The sequence below is a fragment of the Condylura cristata genome, unplaced genomic scaffold (assembly GCF_000260355.1).
Source record: "Condylura cristata isolate star-nosed mole 26May11 unplaced genomic scaffold, ConCri1.0 scaffold00015, whole genome shotgun sequence".
Classification (NCBI taxonomy): Eukaryota; Metazoa; Chordata; class Mammalia; order Eulipotyphla; family Talpidae; genus Condylura; species Condylura cristata.
Genome location: NW_004567116.1, coordinates 29860681 through 29888144, shown reverse-complemented (window position 1 = coordinate 29888144; position 27464 = coordinate 29860681). Strand labels below are relative to the sequence as shown.

Here is a 27464-nt window from a genome sequence, read left to right as displayed (position 1 = left end):
AATGTAAAATCAAAGTAGAAATCAAGATAACAGCTGCCATTGTTCCTGCCAAGGAATAGGGCCGGCCTCTTCACATGCTTCTCATCCATATGTCCTTTCCAAGTGTCTCTACATGTCTTTATTTATGACATGTTTCTCCTTCCATGTCTCATTTCTAAGTCTGTGGGTGCAAGTTAAAACCAGAAAAGCAAAAACCCCTACGAGCCCACCTGTTTTCTATGTTACATAGCTTTACTTGTCTGCTCAGCCCCACCCCTGGGTCCCAGTAGTTCCTCTGCTCAGAAGTTAGGTTCATGGCACACTGGGGCCTGTAATCCAAGATGGCTGCATGTAAGTGGGCTGGGGAAAATGGCACTTCCCCTTCATGGGGGTGTGTCTGTAATATAAATGTGACATTTTCTCATTTCAATTCAAGCAGCACTTCATAAGCACTTAAGAGACTTTAGCCACGAAGGTCTGTGTGCATTGGTCAACAATGACCGCTAATAGACAGTAGATGTTTACCTCCAAAGTGAGGTAAACACTGCAGCATTGCATGGCAGTCTTTAGACCCTCTTTGCAAGTGTCAGTGATTGCTGGTTTTAAGGGCACTTTTACACAATTTAGAGCTATTGCCAGGCACCTTTTCACTAGCCCTTCACTTCCCCATGTTCAATATAAGAAATTTCCTTTACTCTCCAAAAGTATTCATTGTTAAGGAAACTACTACTAACCACTTTTCAAGTGGAGACTAAAACATTGACTGTGTATAACTGGATTTGGGGCCCTGATTTTAAAAATTAGGATTTAAAAATTAGCTATTTCTCATTCGCTGTGTTTAATAGTCTGCAGATACACCTCTTCTCTTTTGCCTAGTTTGAACAGTACTGACCCTTTTGCAAAATGTACCTTACATGCCTAGAAGACTTAGCAGTGCTTAAATTGTGTTCAGATTATGAGCTTCCCGACAGTTCTGGGGAGGAGACAGAATTTAGTTTTACCTGGACTTTATAGGTGCAGAACCAGATATTGAATGGCTTGCCTATAGCCATCAAGTGAGGAAGGGGCTGACTAGGCATGTTCATGGAGCCATGCTTCCTTTTCAGGTACTTAAAAATTAGACACTGAAATGGAAAACTCTCGACCAAATTCTGCTTGCTCTTTAGCATATCACAAAAGTTTAATTGTTTAATTAGCCAGGCCTAGGTATCTTGATATGTAAGTTTTGATAATGAATATATTACATCAACTAAATATTTTTAGGCTCCTTGTGGTTTTATGCTTGTTACATTGTTGTATTGAAAAAACGCATAAATCATGGACTATTTGGAATGAGCAGCTCACTATTATTGAATGCTGTGTTGGTGTTATATTTTATTGATTGCTTCGCTGATTGATTAACTTATACTTAACTAAGTTTTAAGGCTTTGCCAGAGCTACTCAACAATTCTTTTACTTACTTTTCTTATGAAATAACCCTGCAGCAATGTTCTGTTTGGAGTAGTTGGGTCTTGTTGCTAATTTGTGGATAGAGGGAAGTAAAATGTGTTACAATGCATGAATATACTCAATCTACAAATGACCGGAGGGCCTTTGTTCACATTTGAATCATGTTTCAATCAGCTCTACCTCGCAGCTCTGCCAGGAACTCTTCCCAAGTTCCAAAGTGGAAAAGAGATCTACTTTGTCAAAGTCATCAAGGTTAAGATCTTGAAGTATTGGGGAAGAAGTCCATAGGAATAAAGAAACAAAGATCGATTCAAACAACACTTTAGAAGTAGGAGTTTGCTGTGGAGGTTAAAGATGACTTGGAAATTTCTAGTTTAGTGATGCCAGTAATTGAAATTGAAAGGGCAGAGAGTAGAAGAGGGGAGGGAAGTTTGAGATATTATAACCTACTCCTGAAGAGTTTATAATCTGGTTTGGGAACGTGGGGTTGAGAGGGAAGGAAATAGATAAATAAACCAATGATTAAAATGTAGTCTGATAAGGGTTTCCATGGAAAGTTAAAGAGGATACTGAGAGCACCATTTGTTGAGATGTGGGGATCTGAAGGCCTTTTAGGGGACTTGGACTAAATTGTAAAAGATGGAACTAGGAAGAGTACAGCATAGGACATTTAAGGAAAAGGGACAACATATTCAAAGTTCCAAAGGAAAAGAATAGTCAGTAGATCAGTTGAGTTCAGTGGACGGGAGGGTTTGGGGCAGTGAAAGATAAGACAGTAGCAGCAGCTTAATCATGAAGAGTCTGGCAACAGCAGCCAGCATTCATTAGGTATTTAGTGTAAGCTCAGCACAACGAAGAGTTCAGAATAGCTAGAGAAGGTAGACTTGTCAGTTTGTGTTGACTTACTGTACTTGGGGGAGACAAAAGAAGCATAAGCCCAAGGAGAGTCCTGGGTTTCTAACCTGCCCCTTGAAGAGGAGCTCATTTATGAAGGAGGGCAAGGATGGGGGACCTGTTTGAGATATGTTAAATTTGAGATTCCTTTAGTCCACTTGAGAATTTTCTTGTGGATTTGTTGATTGCTTAGTAAGGAGTTTGGAGACAAGTGGCTTCAGCATTTTTTTCAACAGCTTAGTGATGTCAGGCTGAGATAGGTGGCCTTGGCTCTTCTCATACATAAAACCACTGCTCATCTATAAAATCAAAGCATCTTATCCTTCTCAATAGTGTTCCAAATAGGAGGAAATGAGGCGGCTGTGGGGAAAATGCTCTCTTCACAGACCTTCATCTTTTAATCATAGAGGAAAATCCCAGAAGCCCACAGGAAGACTTACCTTTATGTGTCATTGATCAGAACCAGCTTGTATGCTCACCAGCTTGTATGCTCAATGAAAGGGAATAGAATAGACATGGTTGGCTTAGACCGTTCATGATTCATTCTTTTAGACTGGACAGATTAAGCCTTGAATAAAACTGAAATTCTTTCAGCAAGCAAGGAAGAAACAGTGTTTGGCTTGCTTTAGCAAAGTCTACCTACTGTATAGAGGGGGGATACTTAGAACAAGAAAAGACAAAGAAAGAGACCAGAGCTCCATGGACACATAACATTCCTGTGAGAGAGGTTTGGGAAAGAGATTTCAAATGCCAAAGAACTATGAAGAGAAGAGAATGGAAGAAGAATCTAAGAGAAACCCAGGGAGTGCTTCCACGCAGGCACATCACAGCTGGCCGAGTGGCAGGATGAAGCTGTAGGGCGATACCACATCACAGCTCCTGGTCATACTGGCTAGTGCCAAGCTACATTTAGTGAAACCAAGAGTTGAGAAAAGAATGGTAATCTCTGTCATATGCAGTTGGTGGCAGTGCAAATTAATTCAACATTTGTGTGATTTTGGCAATGTGTACCAAAATTTAAAATGCTCAGATACTGAAACTCTGAAATTCCACTTTTAGGAATTAATCCAATAGGCAAATTAGACAAATGTAGGCTGATGTAGATACAAAGATATTGATTGCAGCCTTGTGTATAATAATCCTTTTTTGCTATTATATACAAGGCTGCAATCAATACCTTTGTATGCAGGACATGATCTAAATACCCATCATAGAGGATTAAGGAAACAAATGATGATGCATCTTAGCAATGGAATACTAGTCTAAGAACAGAAGTTCTGGAGTCCGATAATCAGTGGTCAAATTTTGACTCAGTCATTTACTAGCTGAGTGCTCTCAGCTCACTGGGAAATTTTCTGGGATTCACTTTTCTTCTCTGTCAAGGGGGGTAATTATAGAACCTGTAAAAGATAAATTAAGGCATAACATTGTTAAGAATTTTTGGAGTGAAACTCAGTTTGAATCAGCCACAACAAAAGTGGTTAAAAGCACTCTGTTAGCAGACAAGGGAAAGACTTATAGAAAGAAGAGGAAGATGTAAAACAAAGCATATAACTGGCTGCTTGTAATTGGTTATACTTATGTTTTAATTTCTTAAATGAGGTATTTCAGGCATAAATTTTGATTTGCTTACATAGGTTGCTAAGGTGCTAGGACCAATTGTTCTACTACCCACCTTATTTATGAGGTACTAAGAGAAAAGAATGAAGTTACAGTTACAAGAGAACATGATACAGCAGATCAGCAGGGCTGTCACCTGGAAGGCCAAGCCATGGGTATAGCTCACTTCCACTTTATTTTTTATTCCTCTATCTCTTGCCTTTAAACACATGCATTTTAATGTCTGGTTCACCTAATTGACTAGAAGCCACAGGAGGGCAGGTACCATTTTTGTTGTTATTGTTCACTGTTGTAGTATCTGGTACAAGGTTAGCAGGTAATAAAAAGTTGTTGAATAAAAGAATGAAAAATAGGAAGTTGTGCTTAGGAAGAGGTCGTGTAGACCTCAGGAGGGCAAAAAGAGCAGAACTCAGAGCTGTCTGTTGACATCAGACAACATGGACAATGCAGTTTCTCAGGAAGTTGACAGCATGAGGGGAGAAGAGGGGCATAAGCCCAGAGACACGGGGTCCAGCCCTCACTCTGTTCAGCACTTCCCAATCAGGCAGAGCTTGAGGGCAGAACCAGACTTGAGGACTGCAGGTAATTTTGGTACCATTTTTTTTTTTAAGATTTATTTATTTATTCGTACAGAACTGGGGTACAGGCCAGAGATGCGGAGGGTGAGAGGATTAACCAGAGACAGAGCGGGAAGCAGAACAGGCAGATCGACGAAGTACACTGCTGAGGGGAGCAGCGGGCGGGTCAGGAGAGCTCTGCCGCGCCATGTGGTCACCTCTGGGGCAGGTGGGGATCGAACTCATGCAGAAGTGGCTTTAGTTTCTCAGTGCAGTGCTTTAACCTGCTGCGCCAACAGGGAGGGCCCACAATAGCATCATTTTAATGTGAGAAAACCAAATGCAGGAAGGTGAAGTGAGTTCCCCAAGTTCTCTAGGATGCGTGTCTCCCAATTCAGGCTATGATGTTGGCTCCCTCCTGGGCCCAAAAGCAGGGATGTTTCTGATTATAAACAAAGTTATTGTGAGCCGACATTACTGGATGCCTAAGAAACCCATTTTTCTTAAGTTGTGTGACTTGCTTTCTAAAGTTCACTGATCGCCCATGCCCTTTATTTGTAAAGAACAAAGGGACCAGAGCATAATTAACTCAGCCACACCTCCCATTGTTGGTAAGCCTTTTGTGCAGGCATTGATTGCTGTTGCTGTTATTGAAAGCAAGATTGTTCTCTTGGCAACTCACATCCAGAAAGTGAGCACAGTGGGGGACTCAGCAGGTGACACTGTTGAAATTTGACCTTATGGTTGGAGGACTAAAAGAAGAAGGCAAAAAAGCACTAATTGAGCAGAGTGTCATTTTGAATTGCTTACCTTCTCTAAACTGTAGAATGTTCTGGGAGAAAATTTTTGGTTATTTTTAAGCACATTTAGAAATTCAGAATATAGCCAACTGAGCTCTCAAGTACAGGCCCTCAGGGGATCCAATGTAATGAATATTTAAGAACAACTTGTTAAGGTATTACAATTAGCACAGGTAAATGGAGGCTTCAAATACGCTCTTGGAAAACAGCCATTTCTCCCTTTTATATCTTAATCATTACTTACCCATACATTGCTGTTTACTCTGAGGGTGTATTTGCTGGGAAGATGGGATATGAGCAGAGAGCCTGAGTTTTGGGATTAGATACAGATGGACAGAACTTGATTCTGTTTATTAGAAAAGCTGTGCATTCCTCAGGAAATTGCTTGACTTTGTTGAACCTCAGTCTCCTCCTCTGTAACATGGGCTCACTCTACGTGGCTCAGACATTGTGCTGCTGATTCAACAAAATCATGTTTAAAAGGTCTGACACATTGTTAATGAATTCTGGCTTCCTTTCCTCAAAGTTAAACCTTTGTTCCCTGACCACTTAAAAACACAAAGTTATAAACTACTGAAACCAGCCTTTCAGCAGATGAAGAGAAGCCGTGTATTTGATTTTTACCCACCTTGCATATGCTGTTGCCTTAACTATAGAAGGCCCTGTGTGGCTTCATCTCCCTGGTCTGTAGCAGCAGGCTGAGAAACCAAAGATGGAAAGCAAAGCTCAAGGCATTTCAGTGGGTCCACCGGAAACCAGCCACCCAGAAGCCTGGAGCACCTCCAATATCTCCAACTGTGTTCCTCTTTCTCTTTCTTCCGAACTTTGCAAGATCTATCGGGGAGGTCATGTAGAATGGAGACAACCATCAAAGGCTCTTGGATAGAAAGTGTTCAAGGGACTGCAGTGTGGATGATGAGGCAGAGGAGACGATGTCCAAGAAGTTGACAGAGACTAGATAAAGCAGAGAATGGTCAGTTGGCATTAGAAAATTTGGATTTTCAATGTCAAAAAAAGCCACCAAAAGTCTTTACAAAAGAATGACATGAGTTATTTTAAATGCATGCTCTGGCTTCTGCGGGAAGATGGGATTGTAGGGGTTAAATATGGCAGCAGAGATATTAGGAGGTTGCTGCCAGGTTTATAGGGTTTGGGTATCCTAGGGTGCTGGTGAGAGATTGTGGAGGCACAAGTAACAGGAAGTTAGAAGTAAAGCTTAAATAAGCATAGAGAAGATCCCAGCATGTAACAGACATTTAACAAACATGAATTCCTTTTTCCTTTGTGCTATAACTATATCAACAAGGCAAGGCTTTTCTCTGGGATGGATTTAGGGGAACTAATAATTAGGTTTTCTCAGCCACAGATTTGTTCTTTGGAGTAATAGCTAACCAGGAGATGAAAGCCAGCTCTTGTTGACCATCGCCTGCCTACTGGGAACACTTGTCAAAGGCGGGAGAAAGCAAAGAGGCAGGAAACAAGGAAAGAGGAAAGAGAAGTGGAGAAAAAAGAAGAGAAAGATCTTTCCTGAGGCTTCCTGACAAATATGGAGAGGCTGTTGTGTTTAAAGGTGCTGGCATCATAACTGGACTTGCCTGCTTAGAAGTGACACTTTAGTTAAGCCAGGGCTGTCTGCTGGATACCCTCTGAATACCAGCTCATTCAGTGTTCTTGGTTTAGGAGACTGAAATGCAGAGAGGAGTGGCTTGTGCAGTCACCCAGTTTTGGCTGAGACCAGGCTGCTAGCAAGATACAGAAGAAGGAGATTGATTTTCAAAGTAAAAGAATTCAAGTACAGTCATTTACTCAATAAAGATGTCCCAAGCTCCAGTTCTTAGACACAACTCCAGTCCTGGAAATGGAGGGTAGCAAAGCAGCCATGACACCTGCCCCCATGGGGCTTATCCTATGGGTAAGAAGCGACCCTGCTACTGTGGCCAGCTATTTTGCCTCCATGAATTAGGTTCCTCTCCTTGTACTATGCTAGGTACTGTGACAAAAGTTAGCGAGGCAGACCCAGGCCTTGCTTGGATAAACAGACAGACTTGAGGTGGTTGTCATCCCAGTGTTCATCTAAAGCACGCAGGGCCTTCAAAAAGAAAAAAAATCACTGGTCCTGGAGCTTCTGATCCAGTTGATCAAGGGGGACCACAGGCTCACTAGTTTCACAAAGTGGTTCGAGTCTTCAGGTTGAGAAGGCATGAACGGTCACTGAGGGGTGACAGGGTGAAGAGGGAGGAGATGTAGATGAACATTTGGATGGCAACCCATCTTGAGTTTACATCTGAAAGCAGAGGCTGGGTCTGCCTGGCTTACTTTTGTCACCAGTGCCTAGCACTGGGCCTGGCACATCAGAGACAGAGAGCAGCAACCTGGCTCAGGCCTGGGGTTTTCAGAAAGACTTCACAGCGGAAGTGGAGGGAAAGTGAGTCCCAGGAGAAGTTAGTCTGACCACAAGGAGCCGCAACAGCGTCAGGGAAAGCTCTCTGCCAGGTTGACGTGTAACGAATGAGACACACTTCATACCTCCTGGGGCCAGGAACCAGCATTCAATGCCCCATTTCTTTTCCTATTTCTCTCCCTTTATTCTCCTAGGCTCTCATCCCCTTTCCATTACTGTCCTTTCTCCTACAACACACTGTGTCGGTAGGAAAACAGCAGACTCTCTGGCTTCTAATAATTTTGCAAGAGCTTCTTCCTGTCATCCATCAGCTGGTGAACAGTGCAGATCTCAGCTTCTCCACCTGCACCCAACACCCCACACCTCCACCCCACAGCCAGCTCATGACAGTAGAGGGGACGACTTCACACCTTTTTGATCAGTAGTTTCACCCCAACCTGCAGGTGCAGGAAGACTAATGCATGCTCCTGTGGTAGTGGATTTGTGTTATATGTGTGTTCACTAGCGCTGGGGCTGGGAACCACATTGGATGTATTTGACAAATAGCCACTGAAAGTTACCATAAATCCACTTCTTTAAGAAATATTCTTAGATCAACATTTGGCATTTCCCCAGGGTGTGGAGAAGTTCACAGACGTGTACCCAATTCGGTAAGATGTAAGTTCCTGAGCCATGTCCACCCTGCTCTTGCTGAAATGAGAGGGAAATCTGACATGCCTTCATGTCCTTCATGCTTAGCCTCCTCAGAGGTAACTCTCAGCAGAGGTTTCTACATTTTCAAGGCCAAGGGGTCATGGAAAATGAGTTTTGACCCTGTGCTGAGCTGCCGACTTAAGCAGAGCATAACTCAGCATTAGGGCAAGGAGGAGACAAATTACTCTTCTGCAGGAAATGTCATTGTCGCATTCTAGGGTAGGGGATACTCCCCCCCTCCATTAATAATCTTCTAATGCAATGTTTAAAAAGGGATATTTTTTCTGCTTGGAAGGTAATTCAACTTTTTCCTGCTCCTTTTCCCCCCTTTTCCTCATCTTAGGCCAGTTTGACATATGGGTAAGACCAGAAACGAAGGTTGCCGGCTCATCAGGCAGCCATCTGTCTTCACTTGCCCATGAACAGAGTTTGCCAAGCACTCCCACTCCCAGGAGAGCCCCGGAGAGGCATGCTTCTGATCAACCTCAGTCTTTGGTGTTCTGGGAAGGGGGAGGTGACAGAGTCCAAGGGAACTTTCTCTTCTGGATGGTGGTCTGGATCCCTCCCCACCTAGAGTGGCTAATTTTGTTTTTTAAAGATTTTTATTTATTTATGCATACAGAACTGGGGTGCCAGCCGTAGGTGCAGGGCAGTGAGTAGATTCACTAGAGACAGAGTGGGGAGCAAAACAGACAGTTTGGCGAAGTACACTGCTGAGGGGAGCAGGGATGGGCCAGGAGAGGTCTGCCACCCCAAGTGGGTCACCTCCATGGCTGGGGATCGAACTCACACTGAAGCAGCTGCAGCCAGTTTGCAGTGCTGCATCCTAACCTGGTGCACCACGAGGGAGGGCCCAAGAGGCTCGTATTTTAAGATGGAATAAGGAAGGAGAGTTGGAGTAAAGGATCAACTCATATTTAAAGAGGAAAAGCTGCAAATAAAGCCAGGCTGGGATCCATTTTCTTCTGCTCCTGACATTATGAGAATCCTCTTTCTAAAAATCTAAGCCTTCTGGCTGCACAGGGGCTTTCTGGAGGCTGATGATTTAGTGGACAAGCCACTGGCTTGGAGCCAGACTACCTGGTATGAGTTCTGGTGAATTTCATTAAGTAACACCATTACTCTGTACCTCAGTTTCTCTGTGAGTTAGAAAACATGGACCTTTTAGGGCTATCGTGGACCTAAAATGAGCCAGCAGAGCTTATACATGTAATTCCTAATGGGACAACTCAGCCACAAAAGAGTCACAAGCTTAGTTTTTTATTCCTAACATTGTCTTTTGTTAAATAAAGTCAAACCAGTGAGAGCTCCATTAGTGTCAAAAAATGTTCATCTAGCCCTCCTAGAAGGTGTTAGCATGATATGAAAAGGCTTCTTGGACAACTTCAGGCAGAGCAGGATGGAGAGACATACATTTTGCTGAGCTGATCGTAAATTTGAATGAAATAATTATGTAAAGTATTCAAGAGCAATTCAGTGAGAAGGTGCCTCATCTGCCTTGATAGGCTTTTCAATTACTCATTTTTAGTATGGCATTACACCATTCCCTGGCAATCATCACTAAACATTTCAACTCTATTGCAATATAGAACTTAAAAGGTTGATTTACTTCCTAGGCATTAGACCACTCAGTTTAATGTTTCTCAATTATATGGTTCTATTTGTTTAAACCTGTTTATAAGGATGATTTTCTAGCATTGAGTTAAAACTGACACCAGCTGTCCAAGTGGAAGGTGAGGGGGCAGTGAGCTAAGTCCAGTGGTTACAGGACTAGCTTTCCAGTCATGGGGGACATAAACTCTGGCTCTCCCCTTTATGGTCCCTGTTTCTGAATCAGTAAACTGGAGATAATTCTACTTCACAGGATTATTATGCTGGTCTGTGAATGAATGGGTATGAAGTGTTAGCAAGAACATAGACTGTGGACTCAATAAATACTAGATATTATTGCAGTGACTGTGCATTCTGAGATGCCCTGGGATTCCCAGTTATTTACAAATGCGTATCAATCACTAGCAGCTTTGGCACTAAGGGCTCAGTCAGGGGCCAATCTTTGATTGGTCCTGGAAGGAGTCAAAGAAAGTCATAGTTAGGGAGCCTCCTGAGCCAGCCGCCTTCTAAGCACTGTGCACAGAACTGCTGCTTCCATCAGCACAACAGAGCGACTCTACAGATAAGGACACTGAGGCACAGACAGTTTAGTTAGTCAGACAAACCAGACCTGAGTCTGCTTGGCTTCAGAGCCCACACACCATGCTCTTACCCAATTCATACTGTCTCACAGACCAGCATAGTAATCCTGTGAAGTAGAATTATCTCTCAGGACTCCAAAGACCATATTTCACCTGGTGAAAGGAAAAGGTTCCCAAGTTGTGCTTTCTTTCTTTCTTTTTTTTTTTTAAGATTTATTTATTTAAGCACACAAAAATTGGAGTAGAGGCCAGAGGTGTAGGGAGCTAGAGGATTCACTAGAGACAGAGTGGGGAGCAGAACAGTCAGACTGACTGAATCACACTCCTGAGGGGAGCAGCGGGCAGATCAGGAGAGATCTTCCATGCCATGTAGGTCACCTCCTTGGCCAGGGATCGAACTCATGCAGCAGTGGCTATGGATCACCTCATAGTGCTGCTCTTTAACCTGTTGCGCCACCAAGGAGGGCTCCCAACCTGTTCTTTTAAAGTACCTTTCTCTTTCTTTCTCTCTCTCCCCCTTCCTTAGGCTAACCTATCCCTCATAAATAGTTTCCCTAAAATCCATGTCTACCTTTCTTAGCATCTCTCTCTCTCTCATCAATGGAGTGATGATCAGAAGATGAGGCTCTCTTTATTAACCAAGGATACACTGGCAATGGCCCTTCTATCCGCCCACTCCCACACATGCACACACCAGTTCCATTAGACCCTGCCCATTGTACTTGAGGTTCCCAAGCCAAACTGGATTTAGTTACAGGCCAGCTGTGCTAGTGCCAGGCTACTTAAGTCTGTAGGCAATGCTAAAACATCACTAGAAATGTAATCAGATGGGAAAATGATCTTCACTAAAGTTGTTGAGAGCAAGAGCAACCATGATATGAGAATGATGATGATGGTAATTATATTTATTATTATGAATAATATTCAGTGACTATAATATACCCAGGAATAGCTTTGTACCAGAAAATTCTTGATTTTACATGTATTTGCATATTTAAGCCCTTTCAGCCCATTGAGGTTAAGACTATTATTATTCCCCATTTTACAGATAAGAAGACTCTTTCCAGAAAGGCTAGGGAATCTGCCAGTCTCACCATTAGCAAATAGGCTGTTGGCCTCTCCCATAACCTTTGCCATTACCTTTTGGTAGGAGGCAAAACTCCAGTGAGGACTGAAATCACAGGAGATTGAGTCCAGGCTGCCTTCCAGGCCTCTTAGTTGCTGGGTGGGGTGAGCAAGTTCAGGGCCTGGAACACGCTGCCAGAGCAATAAAGAGTGAGCAGTGCTGAGTCAGCAGTCTCTCTGCCTCCTCACACACAGCAATCAGTTCTCCTCCAAATGAATGTTGGGCGACTACTTAGAGAATATCATTTGGAAAGGAGGCCAGGTTATTAGCCTGACCAGGGCACCCATGAGTCCTGATTCAGTCCTGCTTCTAAGCCTGGCCTTCTATTTTTTGTTTGTTTGTTTGTTTTCCTCAATATGTGAAATAACCCATACAGCTTAGAGATTTGATGTGGCTTTATTTATTTTTTTTTTTTTGGTGGGAACACAACCCATTGGCTCTCAAGATTGGACATCCATGTATGAATGCCCTGTACCCAGGGTGATGTACCAGAGGGAGCCCCCTCTATCCTCATGAATGAATACTTCTGCACTGTCCCTGCCTCCAGATTCTCAGGGAAGTAGAGGGAAATCCCCAGAAAAGAGAAAATAATGTAGAAGGAGTAAAAGAAGATGAAGAAAGTGGAAATTAAGATCTGTTGGAAGATATGCTACTGCAGAAATGGCTGCTGGTTGTGGGTTTGGGTGGTGAGGATCTCATAGGAAAAGAGGACAGGGTTGGGGCCTAAATCTTTATAGTCTAGAAAAGGGACTACAGTCCAGTTACACTGGATAAATACACATTCAGATGATGTTTTTGGTGTTTTAGAACAACCTAGAAAAATACAGAACCTTCTAGTACATGTGGAAAAAACAGATATGATAGTATACATGCAATATTAACGTAGCTATCTACAAATTTCGAAGTATGGATAAAGAAAACAAGTCACAATGATTGAAACTATGTAAGGTACTTTCCTCTCTGCTCTTCTGTCCAGCAAACTTTTCTATAATGAATTTACTCTTTAAAGTAATAAAGGTAAAATCTGTATTTAATTTTTAAAAATTGAAATTAATTTTTTTTCCATTTAAGACAAAACATCGTCTTTTTTTTTTTTTTTGCCATGGCTTTCAGACATGGCATGTAGATGGAAAACTAGAAAGAGAAAATTTAATGACTGAGATTATTTCTTTAGATATTCACTCAGATTTTACTGACGTTGTTGGAAATCTTTTCCTGGACAGGTAACAACCTGTGCAAATTTCACTACTCCCAAGAATACAGATGTGAAGTGTAGTCACAAAGGCTGATGATAAAAGTCCCAAACAAAATAACACCCTGAGGTTTGTTAGGTAAAATGTGGACTAATCATGTTCTTGATTATTATACAGTTATCGAGCATTTTATTGAGATATATAGTAATAAAAGAGAAAAATGGACAATAAAAGAAAAATTAATAAGTGGGATCAATCAAAATAATAGCTACTGCATGGCAAAAGAAATCATTAATAAAATGAAAAGGTGACCTACTTAATGAAAGAAATATTTGCAAATCTTATGTCCAACAAAGAGTTAGTATCCAAAATATATAAAGGACTCATATAATTCAATAGTACAAAAAGCAAAAAATATCATAAAAGATGAGCAGAAGATCTGAATAGACATTTTCCCAAAGAAGATATAAAATCTCTGACAGTATATAAAAAAATCCTCAGCATTACTGATCATCAGGGAAATCCACAGAGAAGTAAAACCACAATGAGATATTGGCTTATTCCTACTAGGTAGCATTCACCAAGAAGAAATAACAAATGTTGGTAAGCAGGTGGGAAAAAAATGCGCTTGTGCCGTATTGTTAAGAATGTAAATTGGTGCAGATATCTCAAAAATTAAAATGAAAACTAACATATATAAGTCAGTGAATCTACTTCTGGGTATTGATCCCAAGAAAATAAAACATTAATTTGAAAAGATATATGCATCTCCCTGTTCACTGCAACATTATTAACAATAGCCTAGACATGGAAACAACCTAAGTGTCCATCAATGGATGAATGAATAAGAAAATGTAATTTCAATGGAACATTATTGAGTCATAAAAAAGAATTAAAGGTTGTCATTGGCAACAACATAGATGGACCTGGAGGACATTATGCTATGTGAAATAAGTCATCTGAAGAAAGACAAATAACATATGGTCTCACTTTATATGTTGAGTCTAAAAGCAAATGAGTGAGCAAAAACCATGAAAACCCTAAATTCATAGAAACAGAGAACAGATTGGTAGTTGCCAAGGCAGGGGACAGGAAGTAGGTGGGTACACGTGGTCAAAAGGAAAAACTGGCAGTTATATAATAAGCTGTGAGAATATAATGTGCACCATGGTGACTCTAGTTAATATTACTGTATTGCATGTTTGAAAGATGCTAAGAATGTGGATCTTAAGAGAACTCCTCAAAAGAAAAATTTGTGTATTATGTATAGTGACAGATGATAGCAAGTCATTGTAGTGATCCTTTTTCAGTATATATAAGTACCCAGTACGCCTGAAACTATTATTATATATCAATTAAGCCTCAATAAAAAAAATCTATATTGTCATATGTTAAAAAGAAAAAGAAGGCCCTCCCTGGTGGCGCAGCGGGTTAAAGCACTACACTGCGAAGCTAAAGCCACTTCCGCATGAGTTCGATTCCCGCCTGCCCCGGAGGTGACCACATGGCGTGGCAGACCTCTCCTAACCGCTGCTCCCCTCAGCAGTGTACTTCGTAGATCTGCCTGTTCTGCTCCCCACTCTGTCTCTGGTGAAGCTTCTGCTCCCCACTCTGTCTCTGGTGAAGCCTCTCACCGGCCCTGAGCCTCTGGCCTGTACCCCAGTTCTGTATGTAAAAAAAAAAAAAAGAAAAGATACTCACGATGTGTTGTGTGAACAAGTAATCTGAAAAATATATATCAAAATGTTAATAGGCATCTAGGGAAGTAGAATTGTGAACATTTATTTTGTAATTTTTGCTTCTCTATGCTTTCAGATTTTCTACCATGCATAAGTTGGGAGAACTACAGCATACTAAGAGCCCGTTATGGGTGTTGAATGCTTTATAGATACATTCTCACTTATTTTCTCTGAGCCACTGGGCTCAGAGAAAAAGTTGGTCTTTTACTGACATCTCACAGTATCCCAGCAGAAGTCAGTTCTTATCCCAAGGTCCAAGTTCCCAAACCTCCTCTTTCTGCCAATACTGCGTCAAGACCATGCTCATGAGACCAATTTCCTACTGTCAATGCTGTTCCAGGCTGCTGTTGCAATGATCTGACTTAATATGAGTTCTCGTGGGGGAACTGGAGCCTTGACCCTGGCCACTAGCCCTGGTCTCCATGTGTGGGCTCTGCTTCCAGAAGACAAATGTGCAGGACAATTATCCAGGGGCATCTGATTCCCCCTATATGTCTCATTGCCCAAACCATCCTTTTTTTTTTTTTAAGATTTATTTATTTATGCATACAGAACTTGGGTACAGGCCAGAGGTGTGGGGAGTAAGAGGATTCACCAGAGATAGGAAGATCAACGAAGTACACTGCTGAGGGGAGCAGCGGGCGGGTCAGGAGAGGTCTGCCGCGCCATGTAGATCACCTCCAGGGCAGGCGGGGGTAGAACTCATGTGGAAGTGGCTTTAGCTTCTTAGTGCTGTGCTTTAACCCGCTGCACCACCAGGGAGGGCCCACAAACCACACTTTTGTAGGAAAGCTGGTAATTTCATTTGGTTCTTTGATCCACTTTATGTTCATCTCTTGAGGTTATGTCAGAACATGTCAGGAGACAGGATCCAGACCAAAATTAAGGAAGGGAGCAAAGATTAGATTTAAGCAAGAAACATTATATTTGAAGAAATACTGTCTCTAAGTCTAAAGGAAAGTGAGGCCATAAATAGTTTGAAGGAAGAGTTGATACCCTAAAGGTATATCATGATATAGACTTCAAAGTGAAGATGGCATGTAATGGAGAATGTCATTGTGATCGATGAAAAATTTTAGAATTTTTCCAAATCGTCAAACTGATAAGTAGCTTAGAAAGCCTCTAGAATTGAAAAAGCCTATTTACAACCAAATGTCCAACCAATTGCCTTACCTGACAATTTTACCTGGCTGAACAGGGGACCAGTCACAGTCCTATAGAGTCTTCCAGAAACTCCCACAGCCTGCCTTAGCAACAAGTCCCTCTCCAGTGTCTTTAAATTTAAATATAACCTGAGAAAGCTTACTTTAGCTTCTACATAAAAAAGAAATGTTATCTATGGAATGTTGTAATGAGGGCCTTAAAAAAAGAAATCTCTTCATTTTAAATTTAATTTAATACACTACTACTATAGACAATTTAAAAAATACAAAAAGCATAGACAACCATAACACTACTACCAGACACATCCAATCCACTGTATAAGGTTTTAATTTGGGGATTCAGGTACTCAGAGAAGAAACTACAGTTGTAATGAATAGTGAGGGTTTTTAAAGTGATCTTCACTTTGTTGGTGACTAACCTGGTGGGTCTGTTTAGACCACAGCAAGTGTAGAGACATTTGCAGGTTGGGGAAAGATACAACAGCAGGTTCTTATAGACCCAGAGCCTATCAGAAGAAGCTGATATTTTCTGAAAACACATGACTTTGGGAGTATTCTGAATCAGAGGAAACAACCCCTTCTGTTCAATGCTTAATTACCATCTGGCCACTGAGGCCATGAATAAACAGCAGTATTTACCTGAAGTGGCTTCCATGGTTTGGAAAACATTCTTCTTTGTTTCCACTCTGGACCAAGAGTCTGAGGTCATTTCCATTGTGCTCTTTACCAGGGGGAAACTAGAATGAGCACAGACTTTAGTTTCAGGCCAGCATGGCGCAGATTCCAGACCAGGGCACTCTAAGCTTCATTTCTTCATCTGTAAAATGGGGCTAATTATTCCCATCAAGGATTAATGATGTGAGCATGTTAAGGACCTGCACATAGTACATGTTCATTAAATATTAGTTCCCCTTGGCTTTCCCAGGTTCAGCACCAGGAACCTTCCCAAGGATTTTAAAGATTTTGGGTCAAAAGTATCTGCAAAAGTTTTCTGTGCTTGCCTATACCTCTGCAAAGGGGATCCTCACTGGAGGCTATGTGCAAAAGTCCAAGAAAAGCACATTGTGTGGAAATCCCCCTTGGGCCAACAAAACTGTCAAAGTACCTTTTAAGAAAATATAAAACAAAAGAACTATTCACCACACACGTGTACATGTACTGCTGTAGGGTGTTGCATTGTTGTGGACTGGTCCAGTGTATGCGGTCCTCTAAACTTGGCTCAAAAGAAACTTCTTACCTAACATAAAGGAGATGACACAATTAGGAAGAACTGTGGGAAGAACACAGGCATTTGGGTCAGGTGGGCTGAGGTCTACCCTCTGTGGGACTTGACAGATTATTTAACCCATCCATGTAACAGCAATTCCTCAAGGATAGACTTAAACTTGCTTGCTCTTCAGCATCTGAGAGGGATAGAAATATATTATAAATAATATTTGCAAAATGCTTGTTTAAAAGAGTCTTCTGAAAAAAGACTTGTCGTATAAAAAAAAAAAGAAGAAAGAAAAGAAAAAGCCCCAAGCCATAAGGAAATCCATGGAGTTGTGTAACTAAAGGAGCAAAGCAGATCCTGCTGCCAGGACACACAGCTTGCACTCTCACAATCTAAGGGAGGAGAAAGGACTGTGCTTCTCTGTCATGGACTGCCGTGAGTTAAGTGCTCAAGAAGTAACGAGAGAAATTCAGGAGACATAACACCTACCCTCATACACCTCACAGACTAATACAGTAGACATTAATCAAGGCCGTAGACAAATGCATGTAAAATCAACAGTGTTGGAAAGGAGAGGGGTGGACATAAAAGATGGAATTGCCACAGTAACAGAGGACAGGGAAAACTTTTCAGTGAAAAGGATGAGTGAGATGAGTTGAAGGAAATGGAAGGAGGGATGGAAGGAAAAAGGAAAGATAAAAATTAGAACTGACCAGGATTTTGCTGGAAAAAACACAAGACCAATGCAAAAAGTAAGAACAGAGATGGTTTAATTTGAGGCTAGAAATGTCAGAGGCAGGAACTCAGTTTTGTTAAGGATTCCATTTTGATTCTGGAAGCAATGAAAGCTTTTGAATTATTCTAAGGAAGGACACATTATATTTGTGCTTTAAAAAAATCAGTCTGGCTTGCAGTATAGAGAACCAGTTGGAAGAGGACAAGAAAGAATGTACAAAGACTAGTTAGGATAATATTTTTATTATTTCAGATTTTTAATAAAGTAGCTTAGCCTAGAGTAGTGTTAAGGTGGAAGTAGGAATTAAAGCAATATTTGGAAAGTAAAATGGACAGCATTTGGATCTGAAGGATGAGAGAGAAGAGCCAAGATGGTAGCCAATGTTTCTGATTTCCACAATTGGAGTAGGATCAGGTTAGGAGGAAGATACTTAAGTTAGTGATTGACAGATGGATTTGAGGTGTCCTCAAAAAAAAAAAAAAAAAGGAGGGTCCTCCTTGGTGGCACAATGGGTTAAAGTGCAGCACTGAGAATCTAGCTCTCAGCTACTTCAGCGTTGTTTGATAGCCAGCCAGGAAGGTGACCCACCTGGTGCAGCTTCTCCTGTCTCCCTGGCCAGGGAAGTGACCCACATGGTGAGACTTCTTCCTGTCTTGCCTGCTGCTCCCTCAGCAATGTATTTCAGTTGATCTGCCTGTTCTGTTCTCTACTCTGTCTCTGGTGAATCCTCTCATCACCCCTGTACCTTTGGCCTATACCCCAGTTCTGTATGCATAAATAAATAAATCTTTTTAAAAAATAGGAAAAGGAGGGACTAAAATTAATTATTTCAGGATTTTTTTTTTTTTGTAAAATAAGAGACAAGGTAATATGATGAGGGTTAAATTTTAGAGATTTGAAGAGACTGAAGAAGATTTGAAATTATCATTGTTGAGAATGGGAAAGTCACTGGGTTTACCAGATAACATACAGCAGTGTAGCAGGGCAGACTTGAGAACAGGAATCAATTAATGTAGGAGACAGGGAACTTTATCACAGACTTTGTCCAGAAGCACTGAGCTGCATGGGTCTGAGCAGTTCATCTAGCAGCTATCACATTAGGAAGATAAAATGACCAAGATATTAAGAAAGTTTTAGAGTATTTATGCCATGCATAAAAAAATAAAAGCCTACAAAGAGATAAGATAATGATGATAAAGAAGAGCAATGAAAGAGGATATGTCCTTTCATGTGTTACAATATATTATAATACTGTGGGGGGAAAATGTAGAAAGCCCAGTGCATGAGAGCCTGGTGTATGATTAAGCTAAACATATACCTCATTTGCCAGGAAAAACCTGAGTTTTGCCTGTTGTCTCAGAATAGTTTTTAATAGCAGTCTTTTTCATTATTGTTCAGTCATTTTATATAAAATGGTCATTTTATATACAGGAGCGATCATGAAATGTGTGGAAGAGATGAATTAAGTGGTGTGAAAAGCAGCTTATACTATGGACTTCTGGTTTCAGGTTACACATGTAAAGAACTGAAGACTTCACTCTCTCCCAACAACAAAAAAATTGCTCAGCAAAATGAAAAGTCGATAACTTATCTTTGTCTTAAATCCATCAGAGGTGTGAGGTCACAGGGCCTGGATGATTGGAGAGGCAGACTGGACAATACAAAGGATACCAGCTTATCAGAAAAGAAAACTCAAATGGGAGGGTAGGAAAATGGAGAGGAGAAAAGGAACCATTTTTAAATATGCCAGAGCTTTTTGTTCTTACGAAAGCCTATTCTCAGGAAAAATTATTTGGCCAAAGGCTAACCTGCTGGGGTTTTATCAGTCTGACCTACCTGGGGGAAGGAAAACTCCCAATTCTTACCCACACCCTAGCCTTCTATGTAGGGGGAAATAATATGCAACTCTAGCCTCCTCTGGTCATTCAGACCCACCTAAGGGAATGGTGGAAGAAAGACATTGAGAAGCCCTGAGAAGTTCACAGTTCACAGTATAGTCATAGAACTATAGAACATTTCCACTCTTCCACACCTTTCCATTATATTGCTAAATGCTTATTTACTTCAGTTCCTTTTGCACAGGTCATTATATCCACCTTTCAACAAAAATTAATTACAAGGCATCCTAAAAAAACAAATACATAATTTGAAGAGACAGAGCATCACACCCTGACATGGCAGGGATATTGCAACTATCAGGCTGGGATTTTAAAACAATGATTAATATGCTAAGGGTGCTAATGGGTAAAGTAGACAGCATGCAAGAACAGATGGACAGTGTAAGCAGAGAACTGGAAATCCGAAGGGGGGTGGGAAGGAAGAATAAGAAATTTTAGTGATTTTCAAAAAACTTTGTAACAAAAATAAAGAATCAGTATAGTGTTACCTAAAAGTGGATTTAGATTAGTTGTAAATGTATATCACAAACTCCAGAGCAACCACTGAAAAAGAAAAAAATACAGGTGAAGTGCTGACAAAGGAAAGAAAACTCAGTCATACAAAATGTTCAGTTAAATCTGTAAAAATAACACAAACAACAAGAACAATAAATAGAAAACAGTAATATGGTAAATAGTAATCTAACTAATAATCATCTTAACTATCAACAGTCAATTAAAGGACATATATTCAGAGTGAATCAAAAACAAGACCCTTATATGTTGTCTACCATAAGTCTACTTTAAATATAAAGATATAGATATAGAGAGATTATAATCTGAATAATGGCGAAAGATATAGAATGCTATCTCTAATAAAAAGGATACAGAAATCATAATACAAATTTCAGACAGCAGACCCCAGAGAAAGGAAGTTAACAGAAAATAAAGAGGGGCATCACATAATGATAAAGAAGGTATACAAAATTTTATATTAGAACTCAAACAACAGAGCACCAAAACATGCCAGGTGAAAACAGAGAACTGTAAGGAGAAATAGATGAATCCACCATCATAGTTGGAAACCTCAATACCATTCTATCAGATATGCTAGCAGACAGAAAATCAGTATGGACATAGTTGAATTCAATTGCAACATCATTCAACTAGATATAATTGACATCTATAGACTGTTTCATCCAACAAAAGTAGATTGCACATTTTCACATGTTCACATGGAACATTCATCAAGATAGACCGCATTGTAGGCCATAAGACACACTATTAAAAACATAAGAATAGAAATCATAAAATGTCTGCTCTCAGACCACAGTGGAATAAGTTAGAAATCATTAACAAAGACATAGCTGAAAATAGCCAAATTTAAACAAGATTTATCAATTTGTGTGGTGCAACAAAAGTAGTGTTTAAAGAAAATATAGCATTGAATGTGTATTTACAAAAGAAGAAAGATCTAAACTCAATAACCTAAGGTTCCATCTTTGGAAACTAGTAAAGGAAAAGCAAATTGCATTCAGACTAAACAGAAAAAAAAGGAAATAGTAAAACTTAGCATAGACATCAAATTGAAAACAAGAAGTCAATACAGAAAATCAACAAAACCAAAAGCAATTCAATTCCAATAATATGTGTATGTGTGTAACCCATAACTAAATGAGATTTATCTTATGTATGTATGTTGACTTAACATTTGAAAATCAATTAATATAATCTATCACATCAACAGGCTAAAGAAAGAAAACCACATGATCATATTAATAGATGCAAAAAACATTTGACAGAATTCAAGTTATTCGTGTAAAAACTCTCAGCAAACTAGGAATAGAAAGAAATGGCCTCAACTTGATGAAGCACATTTACAAGACTCCTATAGCTTACTTCATACTTACCAGTAAAGAAATTTGAAGATTTTTGTAATGATCAAAACAAGACAAGATGTCCCTTCTAGTCGCTACTTTTCAATACAGATGAGAAGGTGTAGCTAATACAATATGACAAGAAAAGAAAATAAAAATATACCTGTCAGGAAAGAAGAAATAGGACTGCTTTTGTTCACTTATGAAACTACTAATACCAAGAATTGTATCACTCCTTGCAGCATTTTTCGCAACAACAAAGTCATGGAACCAACTTAAATGCCCACTGACAGATAAAGAAATTGTGGAATATATACTCAATGGAATACTGCTCAGCTACTAAAAATGGTGAAATAGTACCTTTAGGAACAAAATGGAGGGATTTTGAGGTGAGGTAAGTCAGAAGTAAAAGACAGTTATTAGAGGGTTTCACTCACTTGTGGAATTTAAATAACCAAAGCAAACAAACAGACAAAGCACAAAGCAAAAATAATGCTTAGACTCTGAATAATGTACTGGTTATCTAAAGAATGAGGGAAGAAGAAGGATTACTAGAGGAAGCAGCTAGGATAACATGACTGGGGTTTTGATGGAAGGGAAGTAAATAAAGTGTGTGCACATATGAAGGTGTGACGTTGTACTCCCCAAATCATAAAATTATGTAAAAAGGATTGACAAATAAAAAATTAAAAAGAAAGGAACAGACCATCTCAGTGAAGAATGAGAAGAGAAAAGCTGTCTTTGCTCACAGGTAGCATGATTGTCTGCAGAGGAAAATCTGAAAGAACAAAAATCCCCCTGTTACTAATAAGTGATTATAAGCAAATATGAATAGTTGCCAGAGATTGGTAAATACATGTCGTTATACGATTGTCAAAATCCATAGAATATATAATACCAAGAATGAATGCTAATATAAATTATAAACTTTGGGTACTAATGATGTGCCAATGTAGGCTTATGGATTTTTAACAAATATACCACTCTGGATTCAGGTATTGACAATGGGGGAAGGTTGTGCATGGATGGGGTCGAAGAAATATATGGCAATTCCTGTTCTTTCTATTCAATTTGACTGGGAACCTGCAACAGCTTAAAAAAAAAGTTTATTAATTTATTTTTTAAGTAACTCACAAGAGAGAAAATGGAGTTGGATATATATCTCATCATATTAAAAAAAAAAAAAAACTCTAAGTGGATTGAAGCCTTACATGTATCTTCATGATCTCAGTTTTTAGGCAAGACCACAAAAGTGCAAATGGTAGAAGAGAAACTGATGAATTTAATAAGAGGAAAATTATATCTATTAAATGGGGATTCAGATAATAAGCCGAGTTGCTGGGTGACAAAATAATATTTGTAAATGATGAAGAATTCAAAACTACAAAGTTCTACAAATCAACATGAAGAACCAAAAAATCTACTGGCAATTCACAGAAGGAAAAAATGACACATGTATAGAGACCCCAGTTTTCTAGTATTAAATTAAAACATGATGTCACTTTACATTCATCAGATTAGAAGCCACTGGAAAGTCCAGTAATCACAAGTACTGGTGAGGATGTGGGGAAATGAGAAGATTTATGCATAGCTAATAGAATAAAAGTAGATGCACCCATTCTACACAACAATCTGGCAGTATTTAATGAAGTTAATATGAATATAGGCACAACCTGGCAATCCCATTGCATGGTTTCCATGACTGATAAACTCAGGAAGTAAAGCAGCTTGAGGATCTTCATTGCAGCAGTGTTTATGGAGGCAAAGAGATGTGAGTCAGCAAAGTGTGCCTCCCTGGGAGAATATACAAGTATAATGGGGTCTATGCATGCAGGGGAATAGTCAGCAGCATTCAAGATAGGTGAATTATATATCGTCAGACATTTCCTAATGTAGCCTAGGTTCAGTACTGGTAAAACATTAGTGACAGTCCATTGTAGAGGGTAAACAATTTACCCTCTATAAGGTAACATTCTAGGATGTGGCACCAGCTGGCTGCCTCCACCTACATCACAAGAGAGAGAGCATCACACCATATATCACTAGCCCAGGAAAAGATCAAAATGCAAGTTTCTGCTGAATATGTATCACTTTTGTACCATCTTAAAGTGGAAAAATATGGTATAAGTCAAACCATCATAAGTCAGGACCATCTGTAATAACATTGACTTATCTCAAAAGCATAAGGTTAAGTATAAAAAACCATTTAAATATAAAGCAGTTCTACATCACTTTATATATATGTATGGATATATATATGTATATATATATATATATATACAGTTTCAGATATATATACACATACATTTTCTCAGAAGGACATAAATACTTAGGAGTGGGTGCTACAGAAAGGATGAAAATGGGAGTAAGATAAAGAACACAGAGACAAAATGTAATCAAATTTACCTTTGCTTTGTTCAGTGATACAATTATATTATCAACTAAAGAGTTTAGTGGCAATTATATTTAACTTTGTCCTAAAAAGAAGAGGAATTTTTAAAAAAGTAAAATAAAGACAGTATGGATATAATGATCACATTAAATTGTATTTGAAGATTAAAGAAGTCATTCAGATAAAGCATTGAACTTAGTGCCTAACAAATATTAAACTCTTAATAAATGTTAGTTATTAATATTATCATCACTACTCATCCACAGCTACCATCAATCAATTGGAAATGGCACTGAACACCCATTGGATTTAGATTGTTTCCCACGAAAGGTCTTTCCAGATCTAAGAGTTTGTGGTTCTAATAACAGGAGAACCAAGTACTGATCCCTGACCTTGAGGTAAACAGGAAAAGAAGCTGCCACTGCCTTGGGCAATGGGGATGGGGTCAGCATTTTTGCCTGATCCTGGTTAACCTGATGGTTAACTTTGGAAGAACACCAAAATGAAGAAAGTAGAGACTGCACTTACGGGTAGAGAGCCATGAAACCAGACTTGGCCACGTTGGTCCACTTCCTCCAACGGATGTTTTCTTTTAATATTTTAAGTTAAAATTATAATTTTGTAACTGAATGACAACGTCTAGCTATGTCGTGTTGACTTTGGATTATCTCTCTCTCAGCCCCCTCTTCCTTCCCTGAAATGGACTCTGTTGTCCTTGTGAAATGAGCAAGATCATCACCTAGTGGCCTGTTCCTCAAAGTGCTGACACTAGACTCTGGTCCCAGGGAACAGATGATAGGCGCCAAATCCTTGCCCTTATGTTAATCCCACAGCCTAGCCTAAGACTCTGTGCCAGGCACTATTCTGGTGTCTGGGATCTAGAGCTGCTAACAGCAAAATGACAGTTTTAAAAATAAAATTAAAGAAGCATCAACTTGGAAACTTAAGAGTCTTCCCAAAGTGCTATTGCATTTTAATGTGTCTATTTTCCCCTGGTTTTCCACAGATCATAGATGAAGAAGAAACACAGTTTATGAGCAACTGTCCGGTTGCTGTCACTGAAAGTACCCCCCGGAGGAGGACGCGGATCCAGGTGTTCTGGATAGCGCCCCCAGCAGGCACCGGCTGTGTGATCCTTAAGTAAGTGAACTCAGCGGACTCTTTTTTCTTTTGTAAGATTTATTTATTTATGCATACGGAACTGGGGTCCAGGCCAGAGGTGCAGGGGCGGTGAGAGGATTCACCAGAGGCAGAGTGGGGAGCAGAACAGGCAGATCAATGAAGTACACTGCTGAGGGGAGCAGCGGGCGGGTCAGGTGAGGCCTGCCATGCCATGTGGGTCACCTCCAGGTGGGGATTGAACTCATGCTGCAGTGGCTTTAGCTTCTTAGTGCTGTGCATTAACCTGCTGCGCCATCAGGGAGGGCCCAGCGGACTCCTTTTAATGTTCTGTGCCTCTTCCCTGCGGTTTAGCATTGACTTTGTGGTGTGGCTGCCGAAAGCGGCTTTGCTGGGACAACAGAGAGTGGCATCATTTCTTTACCCTCAGTTGTTTCGACTCTAAAATAGGATTCTGACCACCACTGGTGAAGTGTTATAAAAAGAATTCTTGACCTGAATCTCTGTTTCCACCTTATACTGTAATTCTCCTAGCCACTCTTTTTTCCTGGGGATACTGATTTAGGAAAATTACAAACTAGATGAAAGTAATCCTGACTTCCTCCATCTGGAATTTATGCTTAGTCTCCTCAAACTTTACTAAGCCGACCTGAAGCCCACTTCAACTTTCCATCAGCCCAGAGCACTGTTTTAGGAGTCTACTCTCTTGTCATCACAACTGATCTCTCTTGGGCCACTTCGCATATGACCCCTTGACCCTCCCTTTGGTGGGGTACAGTAGGTTAAGAGGTGTTAACCAGATAATACTTTTCCTCTGAAAGGTAGCACCATCTCAAACCTGTGTCTCCAAAATTGTATGCACAGAATGGTACTCAGAAGGTGTAAATAGGTGGGAAGGAAATCAATTTCTATAGTTAAAAATGTTTGGAAATGTTGCACACTATATCCTCCTCCTTACAGACTCAGAACACATATCAGCATATTGAAGAGTGTACAAAGTTCTGCTAAAATGAAATTTGTTTAACTGGGTTTCACCCAGCACTTCCAAAATTTATTTGACTGCAACACTCCCTTTTTTTGTTGTTGTTGCGACATCTATTAGCATCCAACAGTTTGAAAAACACAGCCATATTGTATTTTAAATAGAATTAAAGATTGGATAGAGTAATGCTAGGAATTTTGGGATCTCAGACAGGCAAACAGTCGTGGGTAGATGGGCAGGCTCCAATCCCAGCATCCAAGAAGCCATTTTTCTGTGTAGGTGGAATCTGGAACCCTCCCAACCATCCTCCTCTTTTTTTTTTTTTTTTGTTAAGATTTTAATTATTGATGCATACAGAACTGGGGTACAGGCCAGAAGTGCAGGGGCAGCAAGAGGATTCACCAGAGGCAGAGTGGGGAGCAGAACAGGCAGATCGACGAAGTACACTGCTGAGGGGAGCAGCGGGTGGGTCAGGAAAGGTCTGCCACGCCATGTGGTCACCTCTGGGGCAGGTGGGGATCAAACTCATGCTGAAGTGGCTCTAGCTTCTCAGTGCTGTGCTTTAACCCACTGCGCCACCAGGGAGGGTCCCATCCTCCTCCTTTTTAAACCCTCTAACATCTTATGTATATTTGGTTTAACAACTTATGTATATTTGGTTTATTTGTCTGCACATCTGGCAGGGGACATTTCAACAGTCTTGCAACTGTAATTCACTTCAGCCCACCCCTGAGAAGCTGATAAGGAGCCTTCCACCTATGCATTCCACTTCCTGCAGTTTCTGAATTCAGCTGTGTCTGGTTTATGGAATAAAGCCTACTGAGGTATCTGGAAGACTCTGACCATTGTCCAGGCTCAGACTTGTCTTTGTCTGGCCTTCTTTGCTGCCATCTGTCTGCATATTATTTGTTTCTTTCTTGGTTTAATGCAAGTTGAGCATCCTTCCTCAGATTCCTTTAGAAGTTTAGCTCTTGGCATTCATCTACACTGGTGACTTAAAAATATTTAGCAGTAGAATTTTTAAATTGAAACCTTATATATAAACCCCAATTTATGGCATGTATAATAACTAGTTTAAATGTGGGAGAAGGCTTTGTGGAAATAAAGAAAGCCCACTGAAATAAGAACAAATAGAGGCAATTTATTTAGAGCTTGCTGAATAGCAAGGAAGGGAGCTGGCATCACTAGCATTTGGCAGAGAATGAGAGACAAGAAGAGGAGTGGGAAAGAGAAAACTACAGGTACTTTAATTGGAGTTTGTTGACATAGGAAGCTGGGAATCCGTAAATAGAAGTGGCATATCTTATGTGATTGGTTTGGAGAGCATATTTGGCTCTCTCTTATTGGCCCTGAGTTGGAAGTAGAGAAGAAAGTGGGGTCAAAAGTCAGACAAGTTGATAATCAGAGTCCTAACCATCTGGGCTGATGGCTACAGAGGTTGTAGTTTTACTTTCCCGTGGCT

The 27464-nt window shown here is 40.2% G+C and overlaps 1 protein-coding gene across 1 annotated transcript in view; it reads left to right on the top strand.

Annotated features, from left to right (window-relative positions):
• Nucleotides 1-27464, top strand: part of SPON1 (spondin 1, extracellular matrix protein) — a 232254-nt gene that overhangs the window by 34373 nt on the left and 170417 nt on the right. The window contains exon 3 of the mRNA XM_004683028.2: nt 24908-25041. Coding sequence (XP_004683085.1) covers nt 24908-25041 — 134 coding nt within the window. The remainder of the gene's footprint in view (nt 1-24907; nt 25042-27464) is intronic.